Genomic DNA, 22,990 nt, shown 5'->3' on the forward strand with positions numbered 1-22,990 from the left:
AATAAAGGATGTGGGGAGTCTCATGCTTGTATACCTGGAAGAAAGTAGACAAAATTTGTATCTGGAGATGGACAAGTTTGACTAATTATAGCCTGAGAAGATTGAGGAGTGGTTAAAAGATGCTTACTTGGAGGTTGCCTTCATGGCATGTAAGAAGCCAGGGAGGGTGAGAGGGATGGGATGACGGATGAATGATTATGTGAGCGAGATCAAGATACATAGGTGCAGGCATGACTTGGGTGGTAAGAAACTTGCTTCCCAACCACATGGTTCCATGTTCAGCTCAATTGTGTAGCACCATGTGCAAGTGTCTTCTACTATAGCCTCTGGCTGACCAAAGCCTTGTGGGTGGATTTGGTAGACGGAAACTGAAAGAATCCCATAATATATATATATATATATATATATATATATATATATATATATATATGAATGTATATAATATCAGAATTTAATCTCTCCACCCTGAAGACAGATCTATCCAATGTTTCTTTGCTTTCAACACTGGTTGCATATTCTGGTGAACTACATCTGCCAAAATTATGAAGTAATTCTGAGCCCCCAGAAACAGCTGTCAGACTTGTAACACCATATCTTCTCCCCTTTATTTTTCTGAGTCTTTGTACTCTGTATAATCTTGCTCCATTAGTATATAAATATCCATATATGTATTTATACATATATAAGAAGAAGAAGAAAGAAGACAGAAGTAAACCACCAACCTTGCCCTACTCTAAAACAAATTTGAGGTGTCAAGCAGAGACCACCAGTTCACAATTTTCCTTACACTCTTATACAGGTTGATGGGAAAAGCTTAAATTATGTGAAGCCATTTACATGTCTTAGTAGTAAAGTGAATTTGAGCACTTCCCTTGATGACGAAATCGTCAACTGTCTTGCAAAGGCAACCAATGCATTTGGCAATCTCCATCATCACCTATGGAATGAAAGGGGCATCAAACTCGACACCAAAGTACAGGTTTATAAAACAGCCATTCTTACTACTCTCTTGTATGGCTCAGAATTGTAGATACCCTATAGACAACACATTAACCAACTAGACATCTTCTACAAAGACTGTCTGAGGACAATCTGCAGTTAATCACTAAAAGGCAAAGTTCCTAATGCCGCCTTGTTTAGCAAGTGTAAGGTTGGTGGAATTGAGAGCTTCCTTATACAATCATAATTGTGCTGGGCTGATCATGTTGTCACAATGAGTGATGAGAGAATACTGTAAGTCCTCATGTACAGCCAGCTTTAGAATGAACCCAGGAATGTTGGCTGACAATGGCTCAGATATAAGGACAAGCTGAAGAGTAACTTCTTAGTGATGAAGATAGCTTATTGCCTTAGTACAAACAAAATGGAGTTGTTGTGTCAAAATGGTATTAAAAACTTTGTTGCAACCAGCATTAATAAGCTTCAGGGTGCAAGGCAAAGGAGAAAAGCGGCTGCAAATATACCACAAATCTTCAAAATTTGCAACATTTGTGGCCTTCTTTGCAAATCGTTGGTGGGACTTAAATGTCACTCTTTGATATAAGCATTATGACTAACAAAGAAAGAGTACATTGTTGGAACATCATATGTCGAAACCAACGCGAGAGTCCATCATTTATACTTTAATATACATTGTCTAGGAATTTTCAGCGTTGCTTTCTCTTTATTTATATGTATACATGTTTATATATTTTGTACATCAAGCCCAAGCTGTTTTATTTCCTTATTTGCATCATTATCTCCATATCTGCTCACCTGGATTCCTCTTATAGTTACTCTTTACCCCATGGATGTAGTCTGTGGTAAAGATTTCAGAATGTAAGTTCAAATCATTTAAGTGCTACTTAGTGTTTGAGCATCTCTGGATCTCTTCTGTTGACTATAGGTGTGTGTGTGAGTGTGTCTTTGTGTCTGTGTTTGTCCCCCCACCACTTGACAACTAGTGTTGATTTGTTTACATCCTTGTAAGTTAGTGATTTGGCAAAAAGAGACTGATAAAATAAGTACCAATCCTAAAAATGAAAATAAGTATTGGGGTTGATTCATTTGATTAAAAATTCTTCAAGGCAATATCCTTGCATGGCTGTAGTCTAATGACTGAAACAGATAAAAGAAAGATACTAGCTGGACTAGCTGGGTTTTCTGACTGGGTGATGGGGAGAGAGGTGAAATTGGTATTTGTGACTGGTTTCCATGACGTTATCTCATTGAGATAAGGTCAGAGGAACCAGACACATTTGTACATACACATAGATATGTAAGTGGAAGTGGATGTGCTCGGTGTGCAACAAGATTATCGTTTTGGTTGTGGTTCTTAATTGTATTCTCCTTAAACTCCTTCTACTGCCTGATCTGGTTGGGTTCAAAGCAGCCTGTAGAGGACGAGAATGTAAAACAAAAAGTACATCTCTTATGAGAGAAAAACATGCAGCATGAATTAGATATTCTTTTATTTCTTCTGTTACAATTATTTCTGTGTTCAGTAATTGATTTTGTTATATTTTATATGTGATTTACAAAGAGCATTTAATCATACCAAACATGTTCTCAGATATGGCCAAAATATGAATCACAATCATGCAAGCATTTTATATAAATACCTGAGAGATATGAGATGATCAGTGGGAAGGGGAGAGGCAGAATGGGATGTAGGTTAATCCCTAACAACATGTGTATATAGGTGGAGAGATAACAATATAATGAAATTGGAGGGGATATAAATCACCAAACCAGACATAGGTTTTCTGCTGGGGTGTCTAGCTGGGGTGCACACTAATCTGCTCCATGCAACAAATGAGTTGTTTGCTTTCATCACAATACGTGCACATAGGCATACACACATACACACTCCCATGTACATTCATATATATCATCATCGTCGTTTAACGTCCGCTTTCCATGCTAGCATGGTTTGGACGATTTGACTGAGGACTGGTGAAACCAGATGGCTACACCAGGCTCCAATTTGATTCGGCAGATATATATATATATATATATATATAGGGTGCGGTGAATAAACTGTCATCTAAATTATACAAAAATGAAAAATAACACTGACATTTCATTTTAATAGACATATTTACCAAAATTACATAAAAATATCTTGAAATGCTAAAGAGTAAATTTATTCAATAAAATCGCCATTGGCTTCAACCATGACCTCCACATGACTTTGGAATCTTATGCAACTCTCATGAACAGTTTCTTTGTTTAAGTTGATGAATGCTGCCATAATCCTTGCCTTCAGTTCATCTTTGGTGTTACAAGGAGTTTTGTTGGTCTCTTGTTCAACTGTGCAACCCACACATAATAATCAAGGGGGTTGCAGTCTGGGGAGTTAGGTGGCCAAATGTTAGGGGTAGTTTGGTTGCAGAAATTGTCTGACAGCTGTGACTAGGTTCTCCTGGTGGTGTGGCAGGGTGCAGAGGCCTGTTGCCAGACACAGGGTCTTCCAACAGCTACCCTCTTGACCCAGGGAAGCACTACCTCCTCCAGGCACTTGATGTAGTCTTCTGTGTTGAGTTTGTGGCCGTATGGGAAGATGAATGGAGGCATAATGTCACCATCACTATTGGTCACTCCAAACACCATGATGTTGACTGGATGTTTGAATTTTATCACTCTCAGTACATGTCCTTAGATTACACTCTGAAATGTTTGTATTGGAGTTTCTGGTGCAAAAGTGAAGTAGTACAACACATCGTTCCCAAATTTCTGGCAGAGTGAATTGTATCATGGTGCTGTTTTTCTCACAGAAAATGCCCAACTGACTATACTATACCATGTAGACAACAAAATCAAAAACAAACAATGCACATGCACAAGATTAAAAGTATAAAATGGCGACAATTACCTATTGCACCCTGTATATGCACCCACATAAATCTCCCTGTTTATATATATGTATGTGTGTATATATAAGCATGTGTGTATGTGTATGTGTTTGTGTATACAAAGGAGTGCATGTAGGTATGTACGTCTGAATGTCTGTTTGCAGATGACATGATGGGGTGCTAACAACTCTTTTGCTGAATGGGGCAGATAAGTGGACACAGTAGTTGAAAACCTGTGTCTGGCTTGGTTGCTGGTGATTTATAACTCACCAGGTCAAACAGCTTGACCTCTGTCTCTAGATATCATTTGGTGACTTACCTCATATTGTTATCCATCCAACTATATACACTTGTTGTTATGGACAAACCCACATCCCATCTTTCCTCTTCCCTTTCCATTGGTCATGTACCTTTCAGGTATTTATGTAAGATGCTTACTTGTTTGTAATTTGTATTTGACCATTTTCTGAGAACATGTTCGGTACGATTACATATTCTTTGTAAGTCACATTTATAATACAATATCATCAGTTATTGAACGCAGAAGCATGTGTAACAGATGATACAAAGAAATGTGAAATTCAAGCTCTCTCTTTTACTCTCTCTTTCTCCCTCAGTCAATCTCTCTCTCTCTCTCTCCCGCTCTCTCTTTTTTCCTATATATATCTTTCCTATATATTTATATCTTTTATTCTTTTATATTCTTTTACTTCTTTCAGTCATTTGACTGTGGCCATGCTGGAGCACCACCTTTAATTGAACAAATCGACCCCAGGGCTTATTCTTTGTAAGCCTAGTACTTATTCTGTCTGTCTCTTTTGCCGAACCACTAAGTTACGAGGACATAAACACACCAACATTGGTTGTCAAGCGATGGTGAGGGGAAAAGCACAGACACACAAATACAAGCGCACACACACACACATACACACGTATATATATATATATATATATATATATATATATATATATATATATATATGTATATATATAATGGGCTTCTTTCAGTTTCCATCTACCTAATCGACTCACAAGGCTTTGGTTGGCCTGAGGCTATTGTAGAAGATACTTGCTCAAGGTACCATAGAGTGGAACTGAACCTGGAATCATGTGGTTTGGAAGCAATTTTCTTACCACATAACCACTCCTATATATATATGAAAAATACTGAAAAAAGTTGAAAATACATGAAAATCTTCTTTTATATATGTGTGTGTAAATGTATTTGTACATCTATGTGTATAATTGTCCACTCATTCATTTAACATCTTATCTTCTAAGCTGGCATGGGTCTGGGCAGAGTGTCATTTGAGACAGGATTTTGTAGTCAGACGCTCCTACTGTCATCAGTTCTTACCAGCTTTCTGAGAAAGGGATTTGTTTATTGCACAAGACTTTGAAAGTACAAAGCAACTTATTACAATGTCAGCATAGAATGTCAGCATCAACACTGATTTGCTCAAGTGGAGACAGCATAAAATATAAGCCTGCATGTACATTCTCACATGCACATGCATGGGTGCGTGCACACACACACACACACACACACACACACACACATACTGCAGGAACTTCATGGTATATATACATGTGTGTGTGTGTGTGTGTGTGTGTGTGTGTGTGTGTGTGTGTGTGTGCATACATATAAGCACCCCTGTGAAGAGGCAGGCTTGAAAAGACTGGAAGAATGGGGGCAGAGAGAATTATATCAGGTAGCTAGAAGAGAAGCTAAATGACAGGACTATCTAGCAAGTAGCAAGGAGAGAAGCAGTAAAGAAGAGGTTTGTGAATGTTCTGCAGTATGAGGATCAGAAACAATTGGGTTGTTGTGGGAGAGAGGTGTGTACAGATAGATAATAGTACACTTGCACTTAATGGTTCTGAAAAGAAAGAAGCATGTAAGTGTTTCTATGAAAGGCTATTAGATGTGAAGAATGTATAGGAAAAAGAGAATCTTCCCAATGTAGACCCAATAGAGAGACCAGCTATCATAGTTGACAGTAATATGACAGATTAAGTAATAAAGAACATGGAAGCAGGGAAAAATCTCTGGTTTATCATAAATAACTGCTGAGATGCTACAATTATTTAGCAGAGTAAGATATGGCTTAGTCATCTGTATAGTTAATCAGGCTATATGACCTTAATCAAGTCATACAAAAAGGTACTCAACAACTAGTACATTATAGTTAATTGTTGAAAGGTTAAAAAAGATGCCTTAGGTAGATGCAAGTAAAGACATACCAATTTGCTGGACCAAGTAATGAAAGTTACAGGAAGAATTATTACCTGATTAATTGGTTTCAAATTTTGGTACAAGGCCAGCAAATTTGGGGAAGTGGCCAAGTCAATTAAATTGATCCCAGTGTCCAACTTATTTTATTGTCTCTGAAAGGATGAAAGGTAAAGTCAATGTCGACAGAATTTGAACTCAGAACATAGAAACAGACAGAATGCCACTAAGCATCTTGCCTGGTGCGCTAATGATTCTGCCTACTTGCCACCTTTTAATAGCCCAATTAATTAATAAGTGAATTAAACTTGATGACATGCAGTTTGATTTTATACCTGAGAGACAAACTACTGCTGTTCTCTTTCTTGTAAGACAACTGCAAGAGAAGTATTTAGCTGAAAGTAAGCCATTATACTTAGTATTCATCAACTTGGACAAAGTCTTCAACAAGGTTCCTTGCTCTATAATCTAAAAGTCTCTAAGTAAGCTAGTGGTGGAGTCATGCAACCCTGGTACAGGAATACTGTAAGTATGGTAAGAATTAGTAATGAGTACAGCAAGAAATTTATCAGGGCTTGACTCTTAGTCTTTAGTCTTAGTCTTAGAAAACAGACAGGACTCTTCTTCTTTCAGGAAATGACCCTGCTTGATATCTACGGAAGGTTTAGGTAGAAACTCCACACAATGTATTCAATGTAAGCTATGAATACATAAGAGGTGCAGTGGAATCAGGAAAGTTAACAGAGAAAGGTAGACTTCATTTGTGGCAGATGCGTAAGAGCAATAAACTCTAAGAATACATGGAAAATAGATTTAGATTTTCTTAAATGTGCAGATGTTTCATACGGTAATAGATAGTTTCTGTCACCTAAGTGACCTAATTAGAAGTGGAGGGGGATGGTCTGAAAGTATAGTTGCTAGACTGTTACTTCTATTGGTAATGTAAGGCCTCTCTCTCTCTCTCTCTCTCTCATACACAAACACACACACACACACACACACGGTGTAAGGCAGATGGTATGATGCTTGTATATGAACAACAATGCTACATGTTGGCTCTAAATGCAGAGGACAAGCAAAGACTTGAAAGAAATGAAGCTAGTATGCTCTGTTGGATATGCAATATATGACAAAATGCAACTGTGTTGAGAGAAAAATTGAGCATAAGAGGAATCAGATGTAGTGTTTAAGAGAGCAAACTGCATTATTATGGTCATGTGATGTGTATGGTTAAAGATAGCTTTTTAAAAGAAATGCCAATTGCTTAAAGTGGATGGAACTTGTGGAAGAAAGCAATCCAGAAAGATGTGACATGAAGTAGTGAAGACTGATCTCAATGTGTTGAGCCTCATGAAAGAAATGGAAAAGAACCAATATGATTGGAAAAAATTGAATAACTCCAGCAATTTAGCTTGGAAAAGTACATTAATGTGCCAAATTTTAAAATTTTTGATGAACTTTAATTTTTGAAATGCTGGCAGCCAAACGAACTGGATCCATATTTGCTCCAGTCAAGAATGTCATCTGACTCTGCTCTATTGACTTCTTCTTCTCTTTGGGAATACCACACTGCCTTTCTGACACCATCTGTAGAAATTCGTTTTCACATTTTCACTTTACTGATGCCTCCAGTCAAGAAAATTTGTTGACAGTACAATAGTGATTATTTATCGTTTGGATTTATTCCCTCTCCTCAGAATTGTCTGTTACCAATGTGCCTTCTTTGCCATCAAACATTGACCAACAAAGCAATGAAACCTTCACGCTTGAAGTATCACATTGATGCAAAGCATTCTGACAAGAAGGACAAGCCATTGTCATACTTTTTGCAACTGAATGCCTCTTTCAAAAAGCAAATACAAACATTCAGCACGCTACTCCAAGAAACTAGTAAACAGGAGAATGATGGTTTGATTGCATCGTACAACATGCTTGTTGCTAAGTCTGGAAAGTCTCACACAATTGGAGAAACATTACTTTGTCCGGTTATCAAAGAGGTTTTGTCAGCCATTATGCAAGAAAAACCTGATAACATTATGAAGAAGATCCCACTTAGTAATAACACAATTTCTTGATGCATCAATGAAATGGTCAACGATGTAAAACATCAGCTCATTGATATTCTCCAGCATTCTGAATTTTCTATACAAGTAGAAGAATCAACTGTTGTGAACAATCAATGTTTGATGATGGTATATGTCCGATATCTTAGCAACGACCTTCAACCTTGTGAGGAAATGCTGTTCACAGAGAAATTGCTGCTTGACTCAAAAGGTGCATCTATTTTTCTCACTCTCAAGTCTTTTCTTTTTGAACATAATATCTCACTCAGTATTATTCTTACCTGTGCATCTGATGGAGCCCCTTCGATGATAGGAAGATACAGATGTTTTTCATCTCTCCTAAAGCGTGAAATTTCCCACCAGATACTAACTGTTCATTGCATGGCACACCGGCAGCATTTAGTGGCAAAAAATATGAACAGTAGACTGAATGATGCTCTACAGTTAGTTATCAAGACTGTGAACAAATTGAAGTCTAGTCCCTTGTCGGATTGAATTTTCCGTTAACTCTGTCTGAAAAATAGTGGGGACCACACTAAACTCTTATACCATACCGAAGTGCAGTGGCTGTCAAAAGGAAACTGTTTTACGCCTTGTTGAACTGTTTCATATAATCATATCTTTGTTTAAAGATACTCCACTCTCCACTTCATTAATGGTTGTGAGGTGCAATATCTTTTTTCTTTGTGATATATTCATAAAATTAAATGATTTGATTAAGTTATTGCAAGGAAACAGAAAAACTCTCATTGATTGTAAATTATTTATCACTACCTTCATTTTGAAATTGGTGCTGTATAAGACTAACATCTCAAAATATCACTTCCATCAATTTCCAGAACTTTATTCTTTGAAAGATGAATTGGTTGATGAGGATTTAACTACATATTGCAACTATTTACAATCATTGCACAATAACATTGTGGAGCAATTTCAAGATGTTATTGCACTGAATATTCCAAATTGGTATAGCAATCCGTTTGAGGTCAATGCAGTCAATTGTGAGGATGATGTTCAGGAGGAACTGATAGAATTACAAAATGACAATGGTATCATAATGCGATATTGCCGTAATGGCTAAGAAGGTTTGTGGCACTGTCAGAGCATATTGAATTCCTACACCAATCTGTGGAAACAACTGAAATTGATTTTGCTTTCCTTCCCTACCTCATACCTGGTTGAATCTGGTTTTAACCATGTTGGAACTTTACTTTCCCATAAAATAATTGGACTGGATGTGATACAACAAAGAGACTTGTGGCTAAAGTCGACAAGTTTGAAACCAAATGTATCTGCACTAGCTGCATCACACCAGACACATGGTTTTATTCTTTTCCTTTATAATACAATCATTAATTACTTTTGCATTGGTAGTTCTGATCAATGGTTCATTTAGGGAAAATGAAAATCAGTGTAAAAGGAAGTGCAAGTTTCCAGAAGTTAACCTGTCTTCATAATATAGTGTTAATGTTAGAATTTTATTCACACTTGTGGCAAAACTAAACCGCATATTTAGTCCAAACGGCACTAACAGGACAATAAGTCTACGATATAGTGTGTGTCCGATGATACAAGGGGGTGTTTTCCTAGGGGATTTTGTGTTGGTGGGGGGGAGGGGCGGTTGTGTCAGGGTTTTCTTTACACAGGTTGGCGATGGAACATTCTTTGGCTGATAGGTGGGCGACATTGCAATTTGGCATGTAAAGTACTGATTTAGATAGTCGTATAGTCATGTGTACAATGCACACACACCTATTATGATATATTATTATTATTGCAAGTTGGTGATAAACTCTACAGGCATGGAAGTTCTGTCAGGTGAGACTGTCCAAAATGCATGTAGAGTGATGAAACTGTTCTGCATGCACTTATGCAGTGTATGAATGTTGCTGAATTGTGGAATTATGTTGAACAGCTGTTATCATGTGTGAGATGCATCTGACTATCAGCTGAATCCATCATGAGGATCGCCCCACCAACTACCTTTAACAAGGTAAGGTAGGTAGTGTTCCTTTGTCTAGTGGTTATGATGAAAGAGGTTGTGTGGAGGACGAGGCTGAAAGGATTGAGGAAAGACACCTTCCTCTTCAGTCAAGCTCTCATCGACTTTTTAAAGTTTCAATTGGAAAGCTGGCCCTATGCTTACATACACATTCATACACACAAGTACAAGATCCCATGTGTGTGTGTGTGTGTGTGTGTGTGTGTGTGTGTGTGTGTGTGTGTGTGTGTGTGTGTGTGTGTGTATAGACACATGTATGTACTATATATTTATATTCTTGTACACATATACACATATCTACATAGACCCATGCATAAACATGTGTACCCCTAAGTATACATGCATATATTTTTACATGCATATATATACATATACTCACACATCACATGTATACATATACCTAAATACTTACACTCATAAAAAGACACTTACATATGTGCATTGATCTACATTCCATGATGAAGTGGTATATTCATATAAGTGTACACCTGTAACAACCCTGGAAAATATATATTTACATGTATGTATACATAGACACATACACACATATACACATATACCTATGCAATAGTGCACACATATACAGGTGTACACATATATACTTGTACAGATATTTAAAATTCTTAAACAGACTAAAAGAAAAATGAGGCACAAGCATGTCTGTGTGGTAAGAAGCTTGTTTTCCAACCATGTGGTTCTGGATTCAGTCCCATTGTGTGGCACCTTGGGCGAGAGTCTTCTACTATTTCAAAGCCTTGTGAGTGGATTTTGTTGACGGAAACTGAAAGACATCTGTTGTGTGTGTGTGTGTGTGTGTGTGTGTGTGTGTGTATGTGTGTGTGTGTGTGTGTGTGTGTGTGGTGTGTGTGTGTGTGTGTCTGTGTCTGTGTTTGTCACCCACCACTGCTTGACAGTCAGTATTTATGTCCCCGTAACTTGTTTATGTCCCCATCACTTCTTTATGTCTCTGTAAATTAGCAGTTTAGCAAAAGAAACTGATAGAATAAGTACCAGGCTTCAAAAAAAAAAAAAAAATAAGTACTGGGGTCAATCCATTCAACTAAAATTCCTCAAGGTAGTGCCCCAGCATGGCCACTGTCTAATGACTGAATCAAGTGAAAGAAATACATAGAAATGCATAAACATTAGCATATGCAGACGTATTTTTTTCACTTAAAATTATACACACTGCATACCACTAACTATATGGTTGTTGTTATGTGCAACCTCCTCAGTTTTTACATATGTTAAATTTAGGTGGTAAATTCATAACTAAACAACATATACATGTTACATATAGATACATGTCTATACATGTATTGCAGGAATTACAAGTAGACCTGTGCTGTTACTAGAGGTAGAGGATGATAAGAGAATTAAGAGAAAGTAATAATAGTAAATATATAAGTGTTCAACTCTAAATCCATATAATTCAAGTCTGTAGCTAAGAGCATTCAAATGGCCCAGTTATAGCTACAAGAATAAGTATTTAACCTAACAGCAAACAGAGAAGAACATAGTTTACATATACAGATTGATATGCACACACGCACATATCTGGTTCATAGCTTAGGAAATACCTAGTATTCATCATTATACATAATCACAAATATGTGTAAATGCTTATAGATTATTGCATTGTCCTCAGTCCTCATAATTGCCTGACGATTGATTATGTGAAACTCTGAGTAAAAGTTTGTGAGACTTTTCAGCATTAATACGATATTATCTTATTCTACCTTTGATATTTGAATGCTATTTTCTCCACTTTGTTTTACACCTATGTACTCACATGTGTATATATACTCACACATTTCCCTACCACATGATTCTGGGTTCAGTACCACTTCATATCATCTTGGGCAGGTGTCTTCTACTTAATCCCAGGAGTGGATTTAGTTGATAGAAACTGAAAGAAGCTCATTGTATTTATATTCATATGTGTGTGTGTGTGTGTGTATGTTACTGTCTCTTGCCTTGATATCACATGATAGTTGTTAAGTGTCACTATCAATGCAAGCAGTGTCCTCCATTTTCAATCCCATGTCAAAGCATAACATATGGGAAATATTGCCTTACTTGGAAACAGGTGAGCGTTGACAACAGCAAGGACATCTAGCTGTAGAACATCTGCCTCAGCAAATTCCATCCGAACCATTTGAGCATAAAAAAACTGAATGTTAAAACAATGATGATGATATGTATCATCATCATCATCATCATCGTTTAACGTCCGCTTTCCATGCTAGCATCGGTTGGACGATTTGACTGAGGACTGGTGAAACCGGATGGCAACACCAGGCTCCAATCTAATTTGGCAGAGTTTCTACAGCTGGATGCCCTTCCTAACGCCAGACCACTCAGAGAGTGTAGTGGGTGCTTTTACGTGTCACCCGCACGAAAACAGCCACGCTCGAAATGGTGTCTTTTATGTGCCACCCGCACAAGCCAGTCCAGGGGCACTGGCAACGATCTCGCTCGAAAATCCTACGGGAGCCAGTCAGGCGGTACTGGCAACGGCCACGCTCAAAATGGTGCATCTCATGTGCCACCCGCACAAGAACCAGTCCAGGGGCACTGGCAACGATCTCACTTGGCTTGCCAGGTCTTCTCATGCACAGCACATTTCCAAAGGTCTCGGTCAGTAGTCATCGCCTCGGTGAGGCCCAATGTACGAAGGTCTTGCCTCACCACCTCAGCCCAGGTCTTCCTGGGCCTACCTCTTCCACGGGTTCCCTCAACTGTTAGGGTGTGGCACTTTTTCACGCAGCTATCCTCATCCATTCTCACCACATGTCCATACCAGCGCAATCGTCTCTCTTGCAAGCCACAACTGATGCTTCTAATGTTCAGCTTTTCTCTCAAGATACTTACACTCTGACGGGTATTCACATTGACATTACACATCCAATGGAGCATACTGGCTTCATTCCTTGCGAGCTTACGTATGTCCTCAGCAGTTACAGCCAATGTTTCACTGCCATGTAGCATGGCTGTTCGTACGCATGCGTCATACAGTCTGCCTTTTACTCTGAGTGAGAGTCCCTTTGTCGCCAGCAGGGGTAAGAGCTCTCTAAACTTTGCCCAGGCTATTCTTATTCTAGCAGCTACACTTTCAGCGCACCCACCCCCACTACTAACTTGGTCACCCAGATAGCGGAAGCTATCGACTACCTCTAGTTTTTCACCCTATGTATATGTGTATATATATTTACTTACACACACACACACACACACACACACACACACACACACACACACACACACACACACACACACACACACACACACACACACACACACACACACACACACACACACTTATATACTCATATTTATATATAATAATTTTATCCTGGAGTTTATTTACTCTATTAACCTTTCAGTGTTTATATTGCACTGTTAAATATACTGCATTTTTTTCAAATTGTTTTGAATTAATCATGTATTATCATATAGCTTTGAAATTTTGATGATGTTATAGTTAATCTTTAGAAAAACATTTTAGGGTTGGTGTGAAAGGTTGGATATGGTCGATTTGAATGTAAAATGTGTAGAATATTTGGACCAGATTGGGCTGGTTTAAATACTAAAGGGTTAAAGTATTGGCCATCAGAGAAGACAGTAATCCAGAGATTGAATGTTTTATCAAACAGATGTCTGAAAGTTCATGAATATTTGTAGAGATTTTACCATTACAAGCAAGAAGAATGGCATTAGCAAGTCGTTTTGCTACATCAATTTACAATTGTTTCATCTCAATTCAATCTCATCAATATTGCCATATTATGCAACAATATATGGAACCATTAATTCTTGAGGTGTCATTGAAATGACACCGACCAAATAAAATCAATTTGCTGTAGGAATTTGAATGATCAAATTTTTATACCTCAAGAATTTACACCTCTATGGTACTCAGGTGTGTTTACATAATTACTTTAGAATATTGCAAACAAAAGAAATCATTGGTTTGAATTAACGAGTCAAGTAAGAAAGATGAATAGAAAAGAAAGAAGCAGAAAAAATGCTTCTTGCTTTCAGGTGTTATCATAATAAATTATTGGCTTGTTAACAGTTTCTATCTTAACAAAACGATTTTATGGCCATATATATATATGTGTGTGTGTGTGTGTGTGTGTACACACATAAGTGTGTGGGTATATATTTGCACATTTGTTTGTATGTGTACAAGCATATGTAATGAGTGCTATGTAAGTATATATATTCATGTGTATGCATGTATCGTTTGTCTGTATGTGTGTATATGTGCATTTAAATCAATATTTAAATTAATGCATCTGTGTGTCTTTGTCTTTACATATGGTTGTTTATTTAAGTGTGACTATGTGTGTGTGCATGTGTATGTGTATATGTATATATTTTTATATATGTATGTGCCTTTTACTTGTTTCAGGCATTGGACTGCAACCATGCTCAGGCAAGACTTTGTGGAATTTAGTCAAACAATTTGGGCCCACTAATTGTTTTTTTAAGTCTGGTATTTATGGTATTGGTCTCTAAGTTAAGGGTGCCTAAACAAACCATCACTGCTTGTCGCGTGCTTTGGGGGACAAGCGCAAGTACAAATATATTATATATATGGCAAATGAAAGCTACCAGGTTTATTTATTTATTAATATTTAGAAGCAACAGACTGACTTGAGGGCCAAAAGTTTTGTGTGTTCGATAAGTGCCAATGCATGAAATTCTCAGCCCTTGAGTCACTGTTGTTTCTGCTAAATATTCATATATATATATATATATATATATATATATATATATATATATATATATTCTTTTATTTGTTTCAGTCATTTGACTGTGGCCATGCTGGAGCACCACCTTTAGTCGAGCAAATAAACCCCAGGACTTATTCTTTGTAAGCCTAGTACTAATTCAATTGGTATCTTTTTGCTGAACTGCTAAGTTACAAGTATGTAAACACACCAGCATCAGCTGTCAAGTGATGCTGGGGGGACAAACACAGATACACACACACACACATATGTGTGTGTGTGTGTATATATATAGGGTAGCAAATTTTTACAAATTTCACTATAACCGTAAAAACAAGGTAAAAGATTTTATTTCTTCATTCCTTTTGAAATTGCTTAAATTTTGTGGTTTTCGGTCGTTTTGACTGTCTCCACGTATGTAGAAATTGCCTGTAATAGGTCATTTCTCTTGTGTTTAAATGTACACTATTTCATATATATATATACATACATATATATATATATATATATATATATACGACAGGCTTCTTTCAGTTTCTGTCTACCAAATCTACTCACAAGGCTTTGGTTGGCCCAAGGCTATAGTAGAAGACACTTGCCCAAGGTGCCATATATATATATGTATGTACGTACAGATGTTTGTTTAAGTAGATTTAGTACTAACAGCTATCACACAGCATCATAAGATAAGAAGACTCACATATACACATACACACACACATATACATACAGCAGTCTACTTTCGGTTTGTCTGCCACAAGGCTTTGGTTGGCCCATGCTTACAGTAGAAGATATATCCATGGTGCCATGCAGCAGGACTGAATCTGAAACTATGTAGTTTGAAGTGAACTTCTTAAGCACACAGCCATGCTTATGCTTATACCCATGCTTGTACCTATAACCATACCTATGTATGTGTGTGTGTGTGTGTGTGTGTGTGTGTGTGTGTGTGCGTGCATGTATATGTATGTGTGTGTGTATGTATATATGTATATGTTTATATATATATATATATATATATATGTTCATATAAATATGTGTGTGTGTGAGTGTGTATATATATATATATATATATATATATATATATATATATATACATACATATATACATACACACATGTATATATATATATATGTGTGTAGGAAGATATGCATATGTAATTTTATTTCTTTAGATATATTATGTTTTTTTATATATTGGTTTCAAATTTTGGCAAAAGGCCAGCAAGTTCAGAGGAGGGGGTAAATCAATTACATTGACCCCAGTGTTCAACTGGTACTTATTTTATCAAAAGGATGATCATCAAAGTCGACCTCAACAGAATTTGAACTCAGAATGTAAAGACGGAGAAAATGCCACTAAGCATTTTGCCTGGCAAGCTGATGATTCTGCAGTTGACTGCCTTTATAGTTATTTATATATTCATACATGAATATGTTTGTTTGTACATATATATTCAATTTTCATGCTTATGCCACTTTGAGTGTACTGTGATGCATCCCATATTCACACACACATATGCACACATAGACATAGCCACTCACGCATATATGTGTACATATGAGTGTGCATGTCATTGTGTGTGTGTGCATGTGTGCGTGCGTGCGTGTGTGTGTGTGTGTTTGTGAGTGTGTGTGTGTGTGTGTGTGTGTGTGTGTGTGTGTGTGTTTGTCTGCATTTCACTTGTATGTATGCCTTACCTGTTTAACAAGCAGATTTGTGAAATTTCTAATTTCCATGTAACGCACTAACATTAATCTTTAATTGAACATTCCAGAAAAGAATGTAATTCACACTACATAAAATTTGTTCCCAGCTTGATAAGTGTTGTACATGAAACTCTTGGCACTTGAGTCAATTTTGCAGCTTTCTGCTGATTAAAAACTAAAAACTGTATGTGTGTGTGTGTGTGTGTGTGTGTATATATATATATATTTATGTATCTATGTATGTGTATATATATATATGTGTGTGTATGTATGTGTGTATGTGTATATCTATCTGCCTGTCTGTCTGTGTATCTGTCCGTCTCTCTTTCTTTTTCTGTCTGTCTATCTGTCTCTCTATGTGTGTACACACACACACGTACATATTTTATTGATGGATATTTTCACAGTTATGTATTTTGGGATTTTATTTATGTTTTAATGGAGAAATAGTATATAAATACTGACATTACCTTAACAAATATGAATCTACTAGAGTTATCTTTGCTTGCTATTTATATACTAGCTTGAAAAGAGATACTCTCTTACTACTGTTGCTTTCTTTTATTTCTCTTCCCTTCTATTGCATGCAGACACACACAGACAGACAGACACACACACACACAAGCTCCACCCCCCAAATTCTCAATTCTCTCTTCTTTGCCCTTGCTTCCCTTTCTGTTTTTAGATAGAGCCTGTTTGGTTTCATTTAAACATAAAATATAGAGATATTCTAGGAATACTCTAAGTTAAAAGAAGTACACAGCACATTAATTGAAAACATGCACCAATAATTTTATAAACTGTTGGTGCATGTTAAATGCTTTTTCTAATGGGTTTAAATATTTGATTTTGTGTGTCTTTATTATTTTTTCTCCTCATTATTCTTCAAAGATATATGCATATCTGTTTGTGTGTGGGGAGGGCAAATACAGTGTGGAGTAGGAGGCAAGCTCCCAACAAGCCAAACTTGTGGATAAGTTCAAATTCCTGGTTACTGGTATTACTCTTCAGTTTTGCTACTGATACCCTTAGAAAAGGATGAATGTCATGAAACCAATTTCTTCATCCTTCAATTGAAAGGACTGAACAACAATTGATACAGACTATTTCCGATCATAAAATATGAGGCAATTGATATTATTTTTCAAAAGATGAATATATATGTGAGTGTATGTGTGTGTGCGTGCATGTGTGTATATGTGTGGGTAACTTAATAACATTACTAAAACTTTCTAAATAACTTTATATAACTAATTAGCATGGTATTTTTGATTTAGCCATTCATCTTTTAATTAGTAGTAACTTTTCATATGAATATTGTTTTCTCATGACACTTTATTCTGTAGTGCTGTAATTTTGGTTTATGTGTCTTTATTTGATGTTATTGATATTACTTTACATTATAGAAGTAAAGGTAATGCTACTACCCCTCTGACTTTTGATTGCTTCAACTCATCTCATCCCGTTTCACAACTCCCTCGGTCTCTTTGCTCCTCTCACTTTGTGATACAATGCACAGCAGTCTTGCCTGTAAATGTTACTACTGCAAGTTGATTATTATTATCTGTTCTTTTCATTAATATGATAACTGTCAAATTCAAATTTAGAAAATTATATATGGAAAAAAACTTTTTTAATGGTTCAGAAATGCAGCATTATCTACATAGGGTATTCTTTAAATAATATTTTGTTTCAAGATCTTAATTATGTAACTTCAAGTTGATAATCATAATTTATTAGGTTTTATGCAGGTTCTACTGCATATTTTTTTTTATTCCACATTATTTGAAGGTAAGTGAGACCTGGTAGCATTTTCATATCAATTATAAATCATAATAGATAACTTGTCTTACCTGTAGCTTTGAAATATGCATATCTTGAAAGTTAATTACTTCTTTTTTTTTTTTAATTTAGATAAAATGTTAGATGTGTGCCTCAATTACAAACTTTAACTTGTGCTCTTATACTTTTAATAATTGAATCTTTGAGTAAATTTTATGATATATATTAAAATAATAATGTTGTAATCAATGATTTAAAAGTCTTCTTTCATTTCATATAATATTACAACTTTTGACTTTTGCAAATTAGAAGAATGAATCGTTGAAATTTCCTTTCAAAATGCATTATTGTATATATTTGAGGCTAGTTGTTGCAGTACAAATAGTAATTAACTAAACTAACTTGTGATATAATATCTGATTGTTAAAAAAAATTCTATTTTTTTAATTTATTCTTTTAAACTGAAACTACTTTCCCAGCTGATCATGAATAGTGCAGTGTATTCAATGTTTTCATTTTATTTAATACCACATGTTTTAACAGAAAAAAAAAAACTTATTTAAAACTACTATAATTTCATTTTTTAATAATTGAATGAAACTTATTTTAGTTTATTTTGTATAATTTTTGGTAGCAATATATTTTTCTTTTTAATGATTTAATTATTGATAATTTGATTATTTCTTGATTTTATTCATTTTCCTTTAAAGCAACTTTTGTTGTTCTATTAGGAGAAATGTTTCACCCTCTGTTCCTTAGTTTTTATCATCACTATCTATATCTAATTATTTTTATATCAAGATAAAAGTGCTAAGTAATTTGAATATGCTGTTTATACTTGTAATGCTTAACATTTTAATTTTAAATCAAATTTATGATAACATATCCTTTATATTTGTCATTTCCAATCATTACTTAAGTGCCTTGATAATTCCTATAGTTTCTAAATCAAATATGCTTTTATTTTACTAGCATCTTGTTAATAAGTTTCTTCAAGTTTTTACAATTAAAGGAATATCCTTAAAAGACTCATTTTTAGAGTTGGTTAACAAGTGCACTCATTCAGGTGCAATGAATTTATGTATTAAACTTTATGGATATCACTATGATGATGTATTTTTTTCTGTTATTCTATATGTGATAATGTTTGTTCCCTATCATAATATTTTAAGATAATTTATGTTTTTATATCAGTATATATGTTTCTTACAATTTATTAAAAGAATTACCAAATTTCAATGACAGGAATCAAATTAAAATTTGGTTTATTATCTGGTTTTAATTTGACTATCATTTTATTTCTGCACTTTAGATTTTATAGTTTAAAATTTATCCTGTTTGAATTTAATCCTTGATAAATAAATGTAAAAAGAAAAAAAATAATTGGAATAACATATTAAAGAATTTATGTTATTCCAATTGTTTTTTTTCTTTTTGGTTTTGGTTGAGAGAATTACAATAATTGCTCAGTTATTCAATATAAAAGTAAAATATGGTCTTTTGTCTTTAAATCTTATCATGAGATTTAATATGATAATCATCCAGATGGATTGACATATACTTCAAATATAATAAAGTTATCTTACATTTCTTGTTTGAAGTAAGTCCATGTTTAATAAACTCCATTTCCTCAAGCAACCATATAGATATGGTTGAGAAATGGCAACCAAATCTTCTCTAGTGTGTAATTCTAATGCACATTATGTGTATGCATTGTTTCAGTCAATCAGTAACGATAATTTAAAAGTGCTGAACACATTTGAAGGAATGCATTGCTATGATATCTATAGTTCCAGAACTTGGCCAGAATGTATTAGCAATCATTGAAATTATTTCAACTAAATGTATTTATTACATAAATGAAACTACAAGTGAAGCTGTAAACAGTATTCCTTGTAAGCAACATGGGGCTTATGCACTGGTCAAAACTGAAACCAAACTATTGAAAAAGTGGGTGTGACTTACTAACACTTCTACTTCTATGAATATATAGTATATATATTGTGGTATATATCTTCAGAAAATCACTTTCATTGTGATTATTGTTTACTTCCATGGTATTATTTAAATTTTCAATATATAGCTATTTATTAACAATCATTTTAAACATGGAAATGCATAAAACAAATGTTTAAAGACCTCAGTTAACATGTGACAAAGATACCGAAACTAGTGTCATACCAGTTTTTTGTGTTATATCTATATGCATTTCTTTGAAAAGGAAATTTGCATTATTTTTGTCATTATAACTTGTTAGGAAACAAATTAGGATGTAAGTTAACATACAAAGTTGCTGTGTTTACTGTACAATACGAAATACGCATGAATTTCAGACATGCATATAATGGAGACATGCATATATATGCATATGATGAAGGCATGAATATAAAGAACAGTGAACATGATATTAATGTTGCTTGTTAGAAGTTTAAGTATTTTATGCAAACTGAAAATTTGAAACAACTCAGGAAATGTAGTTAGATCTAGGACTACATTATCCAATACAGCTTTAGTTACAACTACATTTTAGTTCTTTTAGGTGTGCAAGCATACATACATATGTATATATATGTACATACATGTGTACACACACATACACAAATAGTGGAAGTCAGCTTGTGGCCAAGTAAGACCATTTTCTAAACTCAGTAAATTCATGCACACGTTCTAAGAGTCCAAGAAGTTACTGTGCATAAATTTGATATGAATGGATAAAGTGTTGCACAGTACTGAACCCACTTTTCAACAGAGATTGAAACGACCAGAAATTGAGTGCACTTCACATTTAGACATATTTATCTTCTCGAAGGAAGTTCTAATGAGAACTAGGGGTCCTTCACTCTCAGTGGTTCACATGCTAGTTAACCCATAGTTAGGACCCAAACAGGTGCTACAACTTCAGATCAGAGTAAACCTGGGAACAATGGTGGCTAAGAGGCGGTTCCACACTCTTCAAAACCCTGGAACTCTTGTACCAGGGTCCAACTACTGGATGCAGTTAGAAGTCATACCCAAGACATACATACAAACGCATGTATGCACGCGCGCGCGTGCACACACACACACACACACACGCACGCACACACAGAGGAACTGTAAAACTTTGTAAAACTTTTCTGAAGTTTATCACTTAAGCATATATGCATGAGAATATATACATCATAAAACAAAACATACAAATCTGCATGTGCATTGGCTCCAAGTACTGCACATATACACTCATACATGAAAAAATACCATCTTGATGTTGTTGAAATTTAATGAAGGAGCTTTGGATCTTGGTTAGGAAATGGTTCTTTCTCTAATGGCAAGAAATCTTGAAATAAAACTGAATAATGACATAAATACGTTGCACTCTATCTCCGCATATATGCAAAAGTAGTTAACAACTAGAATCTTCATGATTGCTCCAAATGCTTGGTGTCACCATCACTGAGTATTTTTCCTGGCAAACACATCCTTAACATTGTTAAGATTGCATCTCAATGACTAACCCTTCTCACAAGAGCTAAACAATACTTCCACCCCCCACTCCCAACATCTACAAACTCTTTACAAAGGTCAGATGAAACCCACATTAGTTTACTTGCTATCACATCTGGGACAGTGCCATTGTCATACCCACTGACGTCTTAGTACACATTTAGACAAAGGCTGCTTGACTGATTAGCATAAACTCATTCACAGACATGGTTCTTGAAGCGGGCTGGTGTCATTTTTCTCTTTTTAACTTGAAAAAGAGACTGACCTGACTTGTTTCAGCATTTATTAATGTTTTATCAGATATCTGTTACACATTCCTTTTTACAAAGTGAATATTATGTTATAACTATTTATAGTATATGCAAGGTCAGATATAATTGACTCACTCTCCCTACTTTGTGTAACAGTGCAGGTATTGGTAACATGAATGAGTGAAATGGTTAGCAGAAGCAGCACTTAGTGACGGATTGAAAAAGCCTGTAATTTGCCCATATAAAAGTAAAATCTGTGACTATTGTCATCCCATATTGACACCTCTGTAATGCAAGTCATCACTCCTACTCCTCTGTATTATTCCCAGTCAGCATCCACCCCTCATTCTCATCATTTACCCCCAGCCATTCATCATTCACTACATTCATTCCCTATATACATCTGACCGCTTCCACACCATGTTTATATCTACCTCACAATCTTCCCACACTCTCACAACCTTACTCACCATCCTTCCTGGCTCTATTGCAACCACACTCTCTTCTATTCATTCTCATTGTAGGTTTGAGCCCCACTCCTTCAGCCTCCCTCATTAACCCATGTAAAATACAGGGTAGCTATGACTCTTCTCCACATACTGTAAATCTGTTTCTACTTCCCTATTATACTTTAGCCTCTAACACCTTGCTTATAGTGATCACCCTGTCTCCTACCCTCTTTGCTCTTGAAAGTTACTGGGTGACCTTATTAATGTTGATACTAAAAAACAAAAAAAGCACCTATCACACTGTCTAAAAGCGTTATCTTTAGGAAGGGCAACCAATCATAGAAATCATCCTTCTGAAGCAAGATGGGGACCTTTTACCTATTGGGTCTTTTCAAAATGACCAAACTATCTTCACATGAAAAGTGGATGAAAGTGAGTGATATAC

The 22,990-nt window shown here is 35.5% G+C and overlaps 2 protein-coding genes across 37 annotated transcripts in view; both read left to right on the forward strand.

The window, feature by feature from the left end:
• LOC106871424 (poly(rC)-binding protein 3) overlaps window positions 1-22,990 on the forward strand; it is a 488,151-nt gene that overhangs the window by 188,226 nt on the left and 276,935 nt on the right. For 2 of the 36 annotated variants that reach the window (XM_052973815.2, XM_089364198.1), the window contains exon 1: window positions 17,160-18,371. The exons of the other annotated variants lie outside the window; for them this stretch is intronic. The gene's annotated coding sequence lies outside the window, so the exon portion shown is untranslated. Of the gene's footprint in view, window positions 1-17,159; window positions 18,372-22,990 lie in introns of those variants that run through there. 36 annotated transcript variants of the gene reach the window in all.
• LOC149132290 (protein ZBED11-like) lies at window positions 7,779-9,210 on the forward strand. The gene is made up of 2 exons (XM_089364889.1): window positions 7,779-8,121; window positions 8,969-9,210. Exons 1-2 carry the CDS (start codon window positions 7,779-7,781, stop codon window positions 9,208-9,210), a joined length of 585 nt encoding a protein of 194 aa, XP_089221015.1.

This window comes from Octopus bimaculoides, chromosome 16 (assembly GCF_046866305.1).
Source record: "Octopus bimaculoides isolate indiv1 chromosome 16, ASM4686630v1, whole genome shotgun sequence".
NCBI lineage: Eukaryota > Metazoa > Mollusca > Cephalopoda > Octopoda > Octopodidae > Octopus > Octopus bimaculoides.